Source organism: Protopterus annectens, chromosome 2.part0 (assembly GCF_019279795.1).
Source record: "Protopterus annectens isolate FY-2018-M chromosome 2.part0, PAN1.0, whole genome shotgun sequence".
Lineage (NCBI taxonomy): Eukaryota > Metazoa > Chordata > Ceratodontiformes > Protopteridae > Protopterus > Protopterus annectens.
In genome coordinates, this window is record NC_056728.1 from 951,412,039 (window position 1) to 951,425,282 (window position 13,244).

General features: G+C 38.3%; 1 protein-coding gene across 1 annotated transcript in view; it reads left to right on the top strand.

Annotated features, from left to right (window-relative positions):
* Positions 1–13,244, top strand: part of ADAMTSL1 (ADAMTS like 1) — a 4,128,157-nt gene that overhangs the window by 484,556 nt on the left and 3,630,357 nt on the right. The window contains exon 2 of the mRNA XM_044061207.1: positions 12,287–12,414. Within this exon, the coding sequence (XP_043917142.1) occupies positions 12,287–12,414 (128 nt within the window). The remainder of the gene's footprint in view (positions 1–12,286; positions 12,415–13,244) is intronic.

Below are 13,244 nucleotides of genomic sequence, written 5' to 3' on the forward strand. Positions count from 1 at the left end.
ATGCTTTGAAAAGGAAGCAACAGACAAAAGGTCTCCATTACTGTTTTTCTTTTTTTTTTTTTTTTTTTTAAAAAGGGTGACCGGACCTTTTTCTGTTGGTATATGCTCGGATTTACAATGGGCACGCTGATTGGGCTGACCAATCAGCATGCTCATTTTGGAATATTAATGGCCAGTCATTGTATAATTGTGATTCCTAGATGCATGGACTGCTTTCATCTGATTACTGCCACCTACAGGTTCAAATAGGCATTGGTACATCAACTGCAGAGGGCACTTGAGTATTATTTGCAATTTTATGATCAATGCCAAAGGCATGGTCAAAAACTGAATTATCTTTTGCCATGCCATCACTCAGGATGCACATATTTGACAGACTGGTAATCTAAGTTTGTATCACGATCACAGAAAATTATTACAGCAAAATGAAACACTAGCATATACATCACAAAACTGAAAGGATATAACTCTTAAGTATTACATTTTAAAAAGAGATACTCTAATCATCCTGAAGCCATAGTTAATGGCACACATAACTGCATCTAATTAGAGAAAGAAGTTTAAGACCTTGCAAACGCCCAGACCAGAACATGGAACAGTGTATATATGAGCCTAAGCAATGTTTCCTATGTCTAGGTCTCAAGGCTGTAAGGCAGCACTAGTCACAAAGGACTTGTGCATCACATGCTACCTATCGGGTGTAAAAGTAAATTTCACAGTTGGCTGCACAGTGATGACAAGTAACTTCAGGCCATACACAATGACTGAAGAAAGTAGCTAGGAAAAACCAGATACACAAGATGTCATCCAGCATGCCCATTATTGTAGTGCAAATCAGACCCATAATGAAATAGCAGTCACAAATAAACACAACCAATAACTGTTCAGTACTTTGGAGAGTTATTGGTACTTTCAGTACTCTCGAAATGTCTTGTGTAAAATTAATGCAAATCAGTAATATGTTTTGAATGTACATTTATAAGTGGTCTGGTAGATTTGGCAGTGAGGTATGCTTTTCCAAGAATTTCAGCACAGTATTCTTAAGACAATACAAATACAATGCCAATGATATTGCCTAATTGCATAATTCCATAACAAAGGGGAGATTTCACAATCATATCATGTCAGTCTAAAAAAACTATGCAGTTTGGGTGGCGCACTAATGAAAAAAATGATTTTATTGACATGGCTACAAAAGGGGAATAAAATCCTGACTTTTGATGAAAAATGATCTATTATATGGTTAGCATAGAGGTAAAGATAATCAGTATATAGTAATGCAGAATGCTCAGTAGGGCTTATAAAAGTATATGTTCAGGAATTAAGAATATGTTTGTCTGAATGTGTTATATATCCTACATGAAAGATGTGTCATGTGATAAATCTTTTTGTAGATGGCTTTCATAGTAAAGACCTTGGTGATCCTGACCACATATGAGGATTGTATGAATTTTTTTTTGAGCATTGTGATAAATATTATAAAGGTTACACTGTTTTCAGAGGTACTGTTTCCTATTCACCAGCAAACTAGGAGTGGAAAACATTATTGTAGCTTTGCAATTCTGTCAGCCCTGTCCATTGGAGGTGACTATGACTGAGAAAAATAATCTCCCAGTTCAGTTTTATTGATTTCTTTATTTACTCTTATCTTTAACTGGGAAAGTCTGACTAGGATGTTATAATTCATTTTCAGCAATGATCAGCGAGGAAAGCTTTACTGGATGATAAGTGAAGTAGTAACACATAAAGCTATGATTACCAAAATAATCAGCACAAGTCATTATAATATTCTGATTACAGACAGTATATACAATTTTATGCAAAACAGATGAGATGGTATAAAGTATGAACATTTGCACTAATGTATACAGAGGAGTTTCATGACATATATGTGTTAGCAATGAATAAAGAGGAAGATAATGGAAAACACAGAGCAATAAGAAGAATGTACAAAAAAGAGGGAGCATTGAAGGGAAAATGGAGCAGAAGTTGCAAATTAGGAAGGGTGTGGAAAAATATTCGATGACTGTGATTGTGTGGTTTGTTATTTTATATCAAATAAATCTTATAGATAATGACATTTAAGAAAGAGAGTGTTATGTTTTCTAAAGTCACTAGTTGTTTAGTTGATCTGAGAATTTTTTGCTATTGTTTTTATTTTTGATTTTTATACTTTTGATTTTTTCCCCTGAAGTTCCAACTGTGAAGATAAAGGGGTAACATATGAGATGTGGAATGCCTCTTGATAGACCAGAAGCTAAGAAGATTAGAGTGCTAAAGAAAAATAAATATGTCAGAGGTTCTGGTGGAGACTAGACCATGGAAATGTTACTGTCAGAAGTGACTAAACCCTTAGAACTAACATGCACACCTGCTAGTAGAAGACAAGTGTATTGGATTTTCCCCTACACATTTTTTTTTTGGTACTAGATGACATATTCAATACTCTGTGCTACACTGACTGTGAAGTACACTCTGTTCTTCTGAGAAGGGTTAGCAGAATAGTAGACTTAAAGCTACTCAGGAGACAAGGGCAGAGAAGGCTGAGGAACAAGTCTCTGTGATGTTATCTAAGACTGAGGAACACGTCTCTGTGATGTTATCCAAGGCTGAGGAACATGTCTCTGTGATAATATCCCAGGCTGAGGAACAAGTCTCCATGATGTTATCCAAGACTGAGAAACAAGTCTCTGATGTTATCCAAGGCTGAGGAACAAGTCTCTGTGATGCTATCCAAGACAGAGAAACAAGCCTCTGATGTTATCCGAGCGTGAGGAACAAGTCTCTGTGATGTTATCCAAGGTTGAGGATCAAGTCTCTATGATGTTATCCAAGGTTGAGGAACAAGTCTCTGTGATGTTATCCAAGGCTGAGGAATACGTCTCTGTGATGTTATCCAAGGCTGAGGAACATATCTCTGTGATAATATCTCAGGCTGAGGAACAAGTCTCCGTGATGTTATCCAAGACTGAGGAACAAGTCTCTGATGTTATCCAAGGCTGTGGAACAAGTCTCTGTGATGCTATCCAAGACTGAGGAACAAGCCTCTGATGTTATCCAAGCATGAGGAACAAGTCTCTGTGATGTTATCCAAGGTTGAGGATCAAGTCTCTGTGATGTTATCCAAGGTTGAGGAACAAGTCTCTGTGATGTTATCCAAGGCTGAGGAACACATCTCTGTGATGTTATCCAAGGCTGAGGAACACATCTCTGTGATAATATCCCAGGGTGAGGAACAAGTCTCTGTGATGTTATCCAAGACTGAGGAACAAGTCTCATGATATTACCCAAGGTTGAGGAACAAATCTCTGTGATGTTATCCCACACTGAGGAACAAATCTCTGTGATGTTATACAAGGCTGAGGAACATGTCTCTGTGATATTATCCAAGGCTGGGGAACATGTCTCTATGATATTATCCAAGGCTGAGGAACACATCTCTGTGATGTTATCCCAGGCTAAGGAACAAGTCTCTGTAATGTTATCCAAGACTGAGGAACAAGTCTCATAATATTACCACAGGTTGAGGAACAAATCTCTGTGATGTTATCCCACACTGAGGAACAAATCTCTGTGATGTTATCCCACACTGAGGAACAAATCTCTGTGATGTTATCCAAGACTGAGGAACACGTCTCTGTAATGTTATCCCACACTGAGGAACAAATTTCTGTGATGTTATCCAAGGCTGAGGAACACGTCTCTGTGATGTTATCCCAGGCTGAGGAACAAGTTTCTGTGATGTTATCCCAGGCTTAGGAATAAGTCTCTGTGATGTTATCCCAGGCTTAGGAATAAGTCTCTGTGATGTTATCCCAGGCTGAGGAACACAACTCTGTGATGTTATCCCAGGCTGAGGAACAAGTCTCTGTGATATTATCCCAGGCTGAGGAACAAGTCTTTGTGATATTATCCCAGGCTGAGGAACAAATCTCTGTGATATTATCCAAGGCAGAGGAGCATGTCTCTGTGATATTATCCCAGGCTGAGGAACACGTTTCTGTGATGTTATCCAAGATTGAGGAACACGACTCTGCGATGTTATCCCAGGCTGAGGAACAAGTCTCTGTGATGTTATCCCAGGCTAAGGAACAAGTCTCTGTGATGTTATCCCAGGCTGAGGAACAAGTCTCTGTGATGTTATCCCAGACTGAGGAACATGTCTCTGTGATGTTATTCAAGGCTGAGGAACAAGTCTCTATGATATTATCCAAGGCTGAGGAACAAGTTTCTGTAGTATTATTCCAGATTGAGGAACAAATCACTGTGATGTTATCCAAGGCTGAGGAACACATCTCTGTGATATTAGCCAAGGCTGAGGAACATGTCTCTGTGATGTTATCCCAGACTGAGGAACACATCTCTGTGATGTTATCCCAGACTGAGGAACAAGTCTCTGTGATGTTATCCAAGGCTGAGGAACATGTCTCGGTGATGTTATCCAAGGCTAAGAAACACATCTCTGTGATGTTATCCAAGGCTGAGGAACAAGTCTCTGTGATATTATCCAGCTCCACGGGCAGACAAGGTTTTTGTCAAGCTTCACCCTTGAGCAGCCTCAGGCTTGAATACAAAAAATGTTGTTCCTAGCTGAGAGCTCTTTCTTTCTCTGTATTTGTGATTTATAGCTGTGAGGAACCAGCTTGATATTCTGGAAGTAGGTAGTTGGAATTAAACTATATACTATTACATTTTCATATTGAATTTTCATAGTGATACTGTTTCAGTGGAAAATTGGGTTTGTGTGAAGATGTAGCTTAATATTAACTAATGGAATAAGTGATACTGACTAGAGCTCTTTGGAAATCACTCATTACCGCTTTGTCATGGAAAATTAGGGGAATAAAACAGACTAGAACTGTTCCAGACTGACCAGAGGGCTAGAAGGAAATTTTGGCATAACACATCTTCAACAGTTGAAGCTATAGTCGGCAGAAGTACCCAAACTGATGAGGAGGTGAGCTTGGTGGGAATACATAGCTCTGCTATAGTATTGTAATAAAGATTTTTGCTTTTGTGAGATGCATTATGTCATGAAATCTGAGGCAGGAAAATAGGAGAAAGATGGGCCAGAGCACAGTTTAGCTGGTGGACTCCTAAAACAGGATGAATCTAGACAACCCAAATGTCCTAGATGGAAAGATGTCTAGAGGGAAGTACAGATAAGGATGGAATCTAAGTCTGGAATAGTGATGTAATCTTAGCTTCTGGCTGTATATGGATAGAGTAGAAGGAAGCAGAGTAGAACTTCATAGGGAAATGAAACACTGGCATAATGAACACAGAGAATCTGAGAGATAGATGTCATATGTGGCACCAACATGGTGAAAATACACATACTATGGGAAGACGAAGCAAGTGAGCAGGACAGATGCGATTATTGTACCGTAGGGGTAAGTCCTTGTAGTTGTTGACTTTTGGCTTTATGAAGTGATGATAAGACCATTCTACTCTGAAAATCATACTGATTTTGCATCAGTGAAATTATACCGTACCTCGTCTATTACTATTGTATGCTTATGAAGAAGGATCTCAGGTTAAATTTGCAGCAGGGGATTCCATTGTAGTTAAAGCATCTGTGAAGAGAACTTGGCATAGGCAGAATGTATGACGCTGGAGCAGTATTGTGGAGGTCTAAAAGAGGAATAATTCAGATTTTGGAAAAAACAGTTGGAATGAATTGACAGGATCCTTGCAAGAATGCAGTGGACAGGGATGATGCAGGAGATGGTGGAAATAAATGGACTAGGAAAAGCAAAGTTGATGTGTTGGATGTGGTTGTCAAGGGCCAGCACAAAAAATGAGAAAAGTAGTGTATACCTGATGAAGTACTGATAGAAAGTAAAGGATGTGGAGTGCAGTAACTCAAGTTATGGACAATGAATGGGTGATTTGTACAGCCCTGGATGGATTCTAAGGAATAGTACATGGAATTCTGCAGGACAAGGGGCAATCAAGCCATGAAAAATTAGAGAGTGCAGTCATGCCAGAGTAATCTTGCAAAGACATCTGAAGAAAGTCAAAGAGTGGTTGGAGAAGCTAGTATTAGTGTAAATGTTCAATGAGCAGTTAGCATGCTAAGCAAAGGGAAGTGTGGTGATGGCATAAAAAATGACATGCATGAGAAGTACGTGGACCTCCTCAATGAATCTCTGTGTCACTTAACTATGATGTCAAAGTGGCCTACTTCCCTGCTACAACCACCCACTGAGACCTTCTGATGTATTTGATTCAAATGAATCTACCGGCAAGGACTGAGTACAGCAGCGCTGCTTGACATGTCAAAGGCTTTTGGCACAGTTTTGTCAGGCAACAAAGGGGACGTGTTAAAGGCCTACAAAATAATAGTAGCTTCAGGTGGTGGGGAGATAGAGATGCTTATAGTACATAAGGAACACATTGGGGAAAAGCACAGTCAGTGCTACACTTTGTCTCAAAACACAGCAGTATTAAAATGAATGGTACCTGAAATTAGGGTGTAAGAGACTAATGACCAGAGGGATGTTAAAGGACATGGACACTGACGTCATGGCAGGTAAGCTAGAGGAATGCTCTTTGAAGAAAAGTCATCCTTACCCTTTGTTGGAAAGTATGTCTCTGCATACTCTTCCTGGAGGTGCAATTTGAGATGTTTTCTGAATAGGGAAGAGTAGTAGTATTTATTTATTTATTATTTATTTCACATTTGTTAACCGGGTTAGTCCAACTGAGTTTGCAAACAAACCCATTTTCAGTGGAGACCCAAGGGGAAAAGCCCCAGCAAACATAAGTAAAAATAAAGTGACAATATACAAATATTAAATAACAGTCACAATACAAAATAATTGTAAAAAAGAAAAGGTTAATTATTTGCATTGCATTGATAGTAAGTAACCCATTTTCAGTGGAGACCCAAGGGGAAAGAGCCCCAGCAAAGATAAACATATAGGAGAAAAACTATTACAAGCAACACTGCAAATCCAAAATTAATTATAAAGAAAAAAACAAAAGAAAAAATATGAACATTAAGGCTTGCACTGATAGTAGTGGTCTAAAATTTACTACATATGAGAGTAAAAACAAAAAGATAATTGTTCAAAAGAAGGACAATGTATAGACATTGATAGGAAGTGGGGGAGGGAAATATAGTTTGGAGAATGGGAGGGGGCTATAGTAGTAGAGCTGAGGGTTATACTATAATATTTTTATAGATAGTTTTTAGGGTTCTTGTACACAGACCTGAAGAAGTCTAGAAGGACAAAAGCGATCTATGTTAATAGGTTATGAAAATAGAATATGATTTTTACAATTGATTTTGTAGATGCAAAGTGTATATGTATATATTTATATATATTTTTGATTGCCAAATGGACTAAGGTTGATATATTTCCAGCCATGTAGTATATTGTCTTGGATAAAATCACATACTTAATAATCTACTTAATAATCTGGTTAAATAAGAGGTACCACATCATTATAAATTGTATTTAAAGCACATAAGGGTTATATTATTATGACAGCTATTAAGTAGGGCAGGACTGATGGGGGAAGGGATGTGAATTTAACATGTGTACCAGTAACACTTTGTTTTACAGCACAATAAACCACTTTCTTGCCTGATAAAAAGTATATATATTTAGAAAGATTGTGAGGAAACTACTACTCTGTTATTTTTGTTTTACTTGGATCGCTTGTCTCTGTACTTAATAAAGGATTTTTGACTGGAAACAGACTGCCTGTCTTCCTTGGATTACTTTTGAATACTTGGTAATTCTGTATAATATTTAAAATTATATTTTTTTTATTATTTTTTTGACTTAAGATGAGTTTTTCACTACTTCTACTATTGTCTGATCTGATTAATATACAGTGATTAACTAGAGATATATGGACTGAAAATCTTCCACACAGAGAAATTTCTTACAGTTTTGTTTAAGTAGAAGTTACTAACAAAGAAAGAAAGTTAGGAGATGCAACAGGTTATACAGTGGGAGGCGATGCAACAGGTTATACAGTGGGAGGAGATGCAACAGGTTATACAGTGGGAGAGACTAAGACTACATGTGGTCAATGCAACGGCATAATTTCAAGTTTAGTAGGTGGGGTTTAAGCTCCTTTTTAAAACAGGGAAAGGAAAGGTTGGATCTAATATGGAAGGCAGTTTGTTCCAATTTAATGAGAAAGAGTGCTTGTAAAGTAGTTTGCCAATATTCCTTTTGGGTTTATAAACTGAGAAAAGATGCTGATCAGCACTCGGAGAGGCCGGGGGGGGGGGAGTAGGGAATAACATGGGAGGTGAGAGCAGGGCAGCCAGAGGGGTTGCTGAGTATGGAAAAGGTAGTGTGAAGTTGCGATTGTATAAGAAGGTGCGGAAATTCCAGCCATTGAAGTTTGTTTAGTGAGAGGCAATGATGTGAAGAGAGTGGTTGGTTTAGAATAAATCTGGCAATTTTGTTGTACGTTTGTTCCAGTTTCTGCATTGAGGTAGTTTGGATATTGATAAGGATAGGGGAAGTGTATAGAAGACTGGGTAAGAGAAATAGCTGCTCAAGAGTGTGTTTAGTGGCAGTAGTGAGGAATTTTTTGTTCCTATAAAGTAGTCCAAGTTTTTGGTGTTTTTTTTTTATTGCCTGTTGTATGTACAAGTCAAATTTTAGTTGGTGATCAATTATTACCCCAAGGAGTTTGGTGTGTGAGGCAGGGGAGATAGTGGTGCCATCTAGAGAGGAAAGAGAAAAGTTGGATTTAAGGTGAGAGAGTTTCTTATTTAATTGGAAATCATGTTTCATTGTGTTGGAGTAAAGCTTGATAGTTAATAAAGATGAGAGTCTTTAGGAGTCATTGTTTCCTAGACAGTATTCTGATTGCATAAAATGCAACTGTTTCTTAAGAGGAGGGCAGAAAATTTAAAAATGAGGGCATGGAACTGAAACTGAGCTCTTGCATTTGTAGGATACTGGGACACCTGGTTGACAAGGGAGATGGTAGTCCATTAATATTGGCATGAAGCGAGGCTGATAAAATTTAAGAATTTTGTTTAAAATTTTTTTTGGGAGGATTACTGAATTTTTGGAAGTACAGATCATATTTTAACCATGGGATAAGAACATTTAACACTATCACCCTTCTAGTTTTTTGAGATAGCAGATGCAATATAGTGTAAGATATTGTAAATTGGGTTAATATATTTTGTGTCTAGGTTTACAGTTGTTGTTGTTGTGTCTTTTGGCTTTTCCCGGTTAGGGGTCGCCACAGCGGAACTCCAGTCCGCTAATGATTCGTAGTTGATTTTTACGTGCTGAGTTACCAGCCCTGACACACAACCTTCAGCGAAGGTATGCACATTCATGCATGTCTCCACGCGGAAGACACTCTAGCTGAGAATCGAACCGGACAGCGTCTTACTGTGAGGCGACAACACTACCGCAGCACCACCCCCACTGCGGGTGTGTATGAGGCTAAAACTGAAGTATTTGAAATGATTAGTCGTAGATATTTTTGCTCTGCCAACATAAGGGTTAATAGCTGGGTCGACCATGCTAAGGCCAAAAGTTTGCTAGTGACTTGAGTATTTCTATAGTTTTGGGTATTGACTGTGAAATTATTGGCTAATAATTCTGTTAAGAGGCTAAATTCCTCTTGTAGTGTTTTATTGAGTATGTCAGGGTATTTGTGGGCTCTGGTTAGAATTCTATCATCCGTGTGAAGTAATATGTCAAGATTAGATAGTTCTGTGGAAGGGCTGTTTGCGAATAGTAAAATAAAAGTAGGTGTGGTGCAAAACCTCAGGCAGCTCCCTTGTTTCATGAACTGGTTTAGAATGGGGTGTTAGACATGATGCAAAGCATTTTTTTCTATTGCTTAGGTAGTTTTCCATTCATTGGCATACTTCAATTGAGAAACTGCATTACCTGCATTTTTCAATACAGATTTTATGATTTACAAATATATTTGTATTATGTAAAGGAACATGGTACAAGTGAGTGAAATGGCATTCATGCTTTGATACTAGGTTTGTGAGATGCTAGATTGTAGTGGTAGATTTATATAGTGGCTGGCAACCATGTTGTTTCTTGCTGAAAAAGTAATTTGTTTGAATATAGTCCATTATTTATTTGTAGATTTTTTTCAAGTATTTTAGCCTGAGTAGAATTATTTAGGTTGGAAGTTATGAGGGAGCGGGGGTTAGCTACTTTTGGCAGAAGCGTGATGAATCCACATTTGAAGCTAAATGGGATAAGATTAAATATGAGCATGGAGAGCTTTGTTGCTACTCAGCTCAAGTGTAGTGCAGAGCACCAAAAGTACTAAGAAGCAACTAAAGCTCACAGAACTAGATAAAAGGTTATTGAAGTGTAGCAGGTGTAACACATACCATGAAAATGTAGCCAACAAAACACCAAGTCCAGTAATTTTGAAGACAACAGTGAGTGATTCAGAAAACTGAGGAAGTTACAAGTATGTAGGGCTTTATTTGCAGATATTTATTTCTTGTAATAAATCACAGCCTCTAGGCTATAGTCATCTGATTGTTTTTTGAAGTGCCCAGATTAGGGTGGAGTAGTGGCACACTGTTGCAGCAGAATCTTGTTTTAAAAATACACATTTGCGATATCGCCTTTTCTACAAATTGTTATTGATTATCAGTGTAGTTAATGGCAGATTAAATCTGTGGTGGCAACCCTTACAGCCTTTTAAAATGTCCACATTTGGAAAACAGCCACACTGTTGCGGTGGAATCTTGTTTAAACATATGCACTCGCAGTGCCCATTTTCCTACAAATAATTGTTTAGCAGTGATGCTGATTGTCTGCAATGGCTGCAGTCTACTTAACCCTTGAACCTTACAATGCAAAGTGGGTGAAGGAAGAACAGATCCAGTGCAGGCTAAGTCAGTGCTGCTGCTCATTTCCAGCCTATCCCTCTCTTCTGGCTACCTGCTGCTTTCAGGCAGTGTCCTTCCCATTCATTCAGATTTTTTCCAGCTTGCTCAAAATCTGTTCACAGTCTCAGCCATACCCACAATGGTTCTTTCTTAACATTTGGGAGTCTAAGACCCATAAGGGGATAATGATTTGCTCCCCATTCTCAACTTAACGTCTTAAAAGATAACATGGGGACCATCTAAGACAATATAGTAGAAGCATGTGCAGAGGAACTCATGGATTGAGAGTGAGAAGATGACAGACAGGCAATTACATTAAGTTCAACCCTGTGAACCCTTGGCACTCGGCATCCATGAAAATGTCAGCAGTTGATTTATAATGAAGTCGCGTGTGGAAAATGAGGGGAGGCTGATCCCAGACTGGGGCAAATGTTCTGGGTGGGCATCACTATTGGGGTTCTTTCACAGAGAATACTTTGGAGAGAGAACAGAATGGTACTCAGTGAGGTTGCATCAAGTAGTTTCTTCCTAAGACTGATACATGTAAACATTATGCTGTCATCTAGTTTTATGAAGAAGATGGTACTTGGGTTATGCAAGGAAGTGCAAGCAGGCAAATGGCTGAAGAGAAAAAAAAAGTAGGGCTGGCACTGAAGCATCTTTGTCACAGGAAGTGCAAGAATTCCTGGAGCTGTTTAAATGTAAACCCCCTGGCCTGACGGCAATTTCATCACATATGATGGCATATGCCTGAAGGTGGGGTTGCAAACCTTTAAGAGTCTTATGTTCAAATGTGGAACCATAAGAGTAAAACATTAGTATGAAAACATAGCATGTGATATGATAATTTTTTCATCAGCAGTATTTCTAAACCCTAATTTTTAATGCACGTTTACTTTGTGTTCATCCATTTTTTTATAATTACCAACTTCCTCCACTAATAAGCTATACCTTTGGTTATTAGTTTTTTCATATAGCGTATATACATCAAGTAGTGCATTCATATTTTTAACCCCCCCCCCAAATTCAATCGAATCAAAACACATAATATCCATTAAAAAGAAACACCATGCATAATATGGGTGGATATACTGGAATCTCATGTGGTATGGTCACGAGCCCCTGCCTAGTGGCCTGACTATGTGAAACTGGTCATTTCCTTAGTGATCCTTGTTCCAAAAAACTTGGTTGCAATCAAACAACAGACCAGGCATTTTATCAGTTTATCAATTTTCTGTTCTATCATACATTGCTCAGTTATCGATCATTGTTGGATTTGTTTTAAGTCATGATTCAAGTTATGACCAGTAGTTTTGCATGCTTTATGAATATGTCTGGGCGCCAGTCTTTTACCATCAGGGTGTTTTCAGATAAATGGAACTTTAAACATTTTGTTTATTGATTTATTTTATTTTTTTATAGAGTTCGAGAAGTACTCGCTCTGAAGAGGACAGAGACACAATGTGGGATGCTTGGGGCCCGTGGAGTGATTGTTCACGCACTTGTGGAGGGGGAGCTTCCTACTCCTTGCGACGATGCTTAAATGGCAGGTAGGAGGAAATGCTATTTTATATCATGCTATATACTTTGACAGTGGCATTTCTGCCCTTCCATTGCTTATCTGGCAGTTAGTGCTGAGGATTAAGGTTATGACATGTTAACAAGCTGCTTCCTATGGTACAGGGTTTGATTTTATCAACCGTCATTTGCCTAATATGTGACTTCGACCAAGTCCCTTTACCAGACAGTGCTTTTGGTTAGTTAAGAAACTGTGCTAGGCTCCTCAATGGCCCTGTTATCTGCATCCATACTAACTACCTATGTATGAATCTATGAGTATACAGTGCTTATGATTTCCATCATTAAACATTTCTCTTAATTAAAAATTAGCAGAATCCATACCAGACATTTAGTAAACACTTTCATGCTTCCTTTCTCTATATTTATTAGTATATAAATCACCCTTTTCTATTACTGCTGTTTTATTTCTTCCCACCAGCTCATTTTCTTTCAGTCTGCTCCCCCACCCCAACAATTCTCATCCAACAGGAGAAACTAAGTAACTTCCAGGAAAGCTCTTAATGCTGAAGGGAAAGTTGTATTGTTTAATGTTTTTCCCCAGTTTGTTACAAAATATGGACCACTCCTGTCAAAAAGAAATGCCATGCAAAGTATGGGAGGATATACTGTGTCTTCAATATTTTATGCTTGATATAGTTAGACAAATTTTAATGTGTTCAGATAAAGTATGGGTGACTTAAAGAACTGTTCTAATGCCCTGTCAAACCAAAGTTGTGCATGTTTTTATGCCCCTTCTAATTCATTGCTTACTTTCTGGAGAAAAATGGCCTTGATGGCCACAATCAAAGGTGGCATTGAC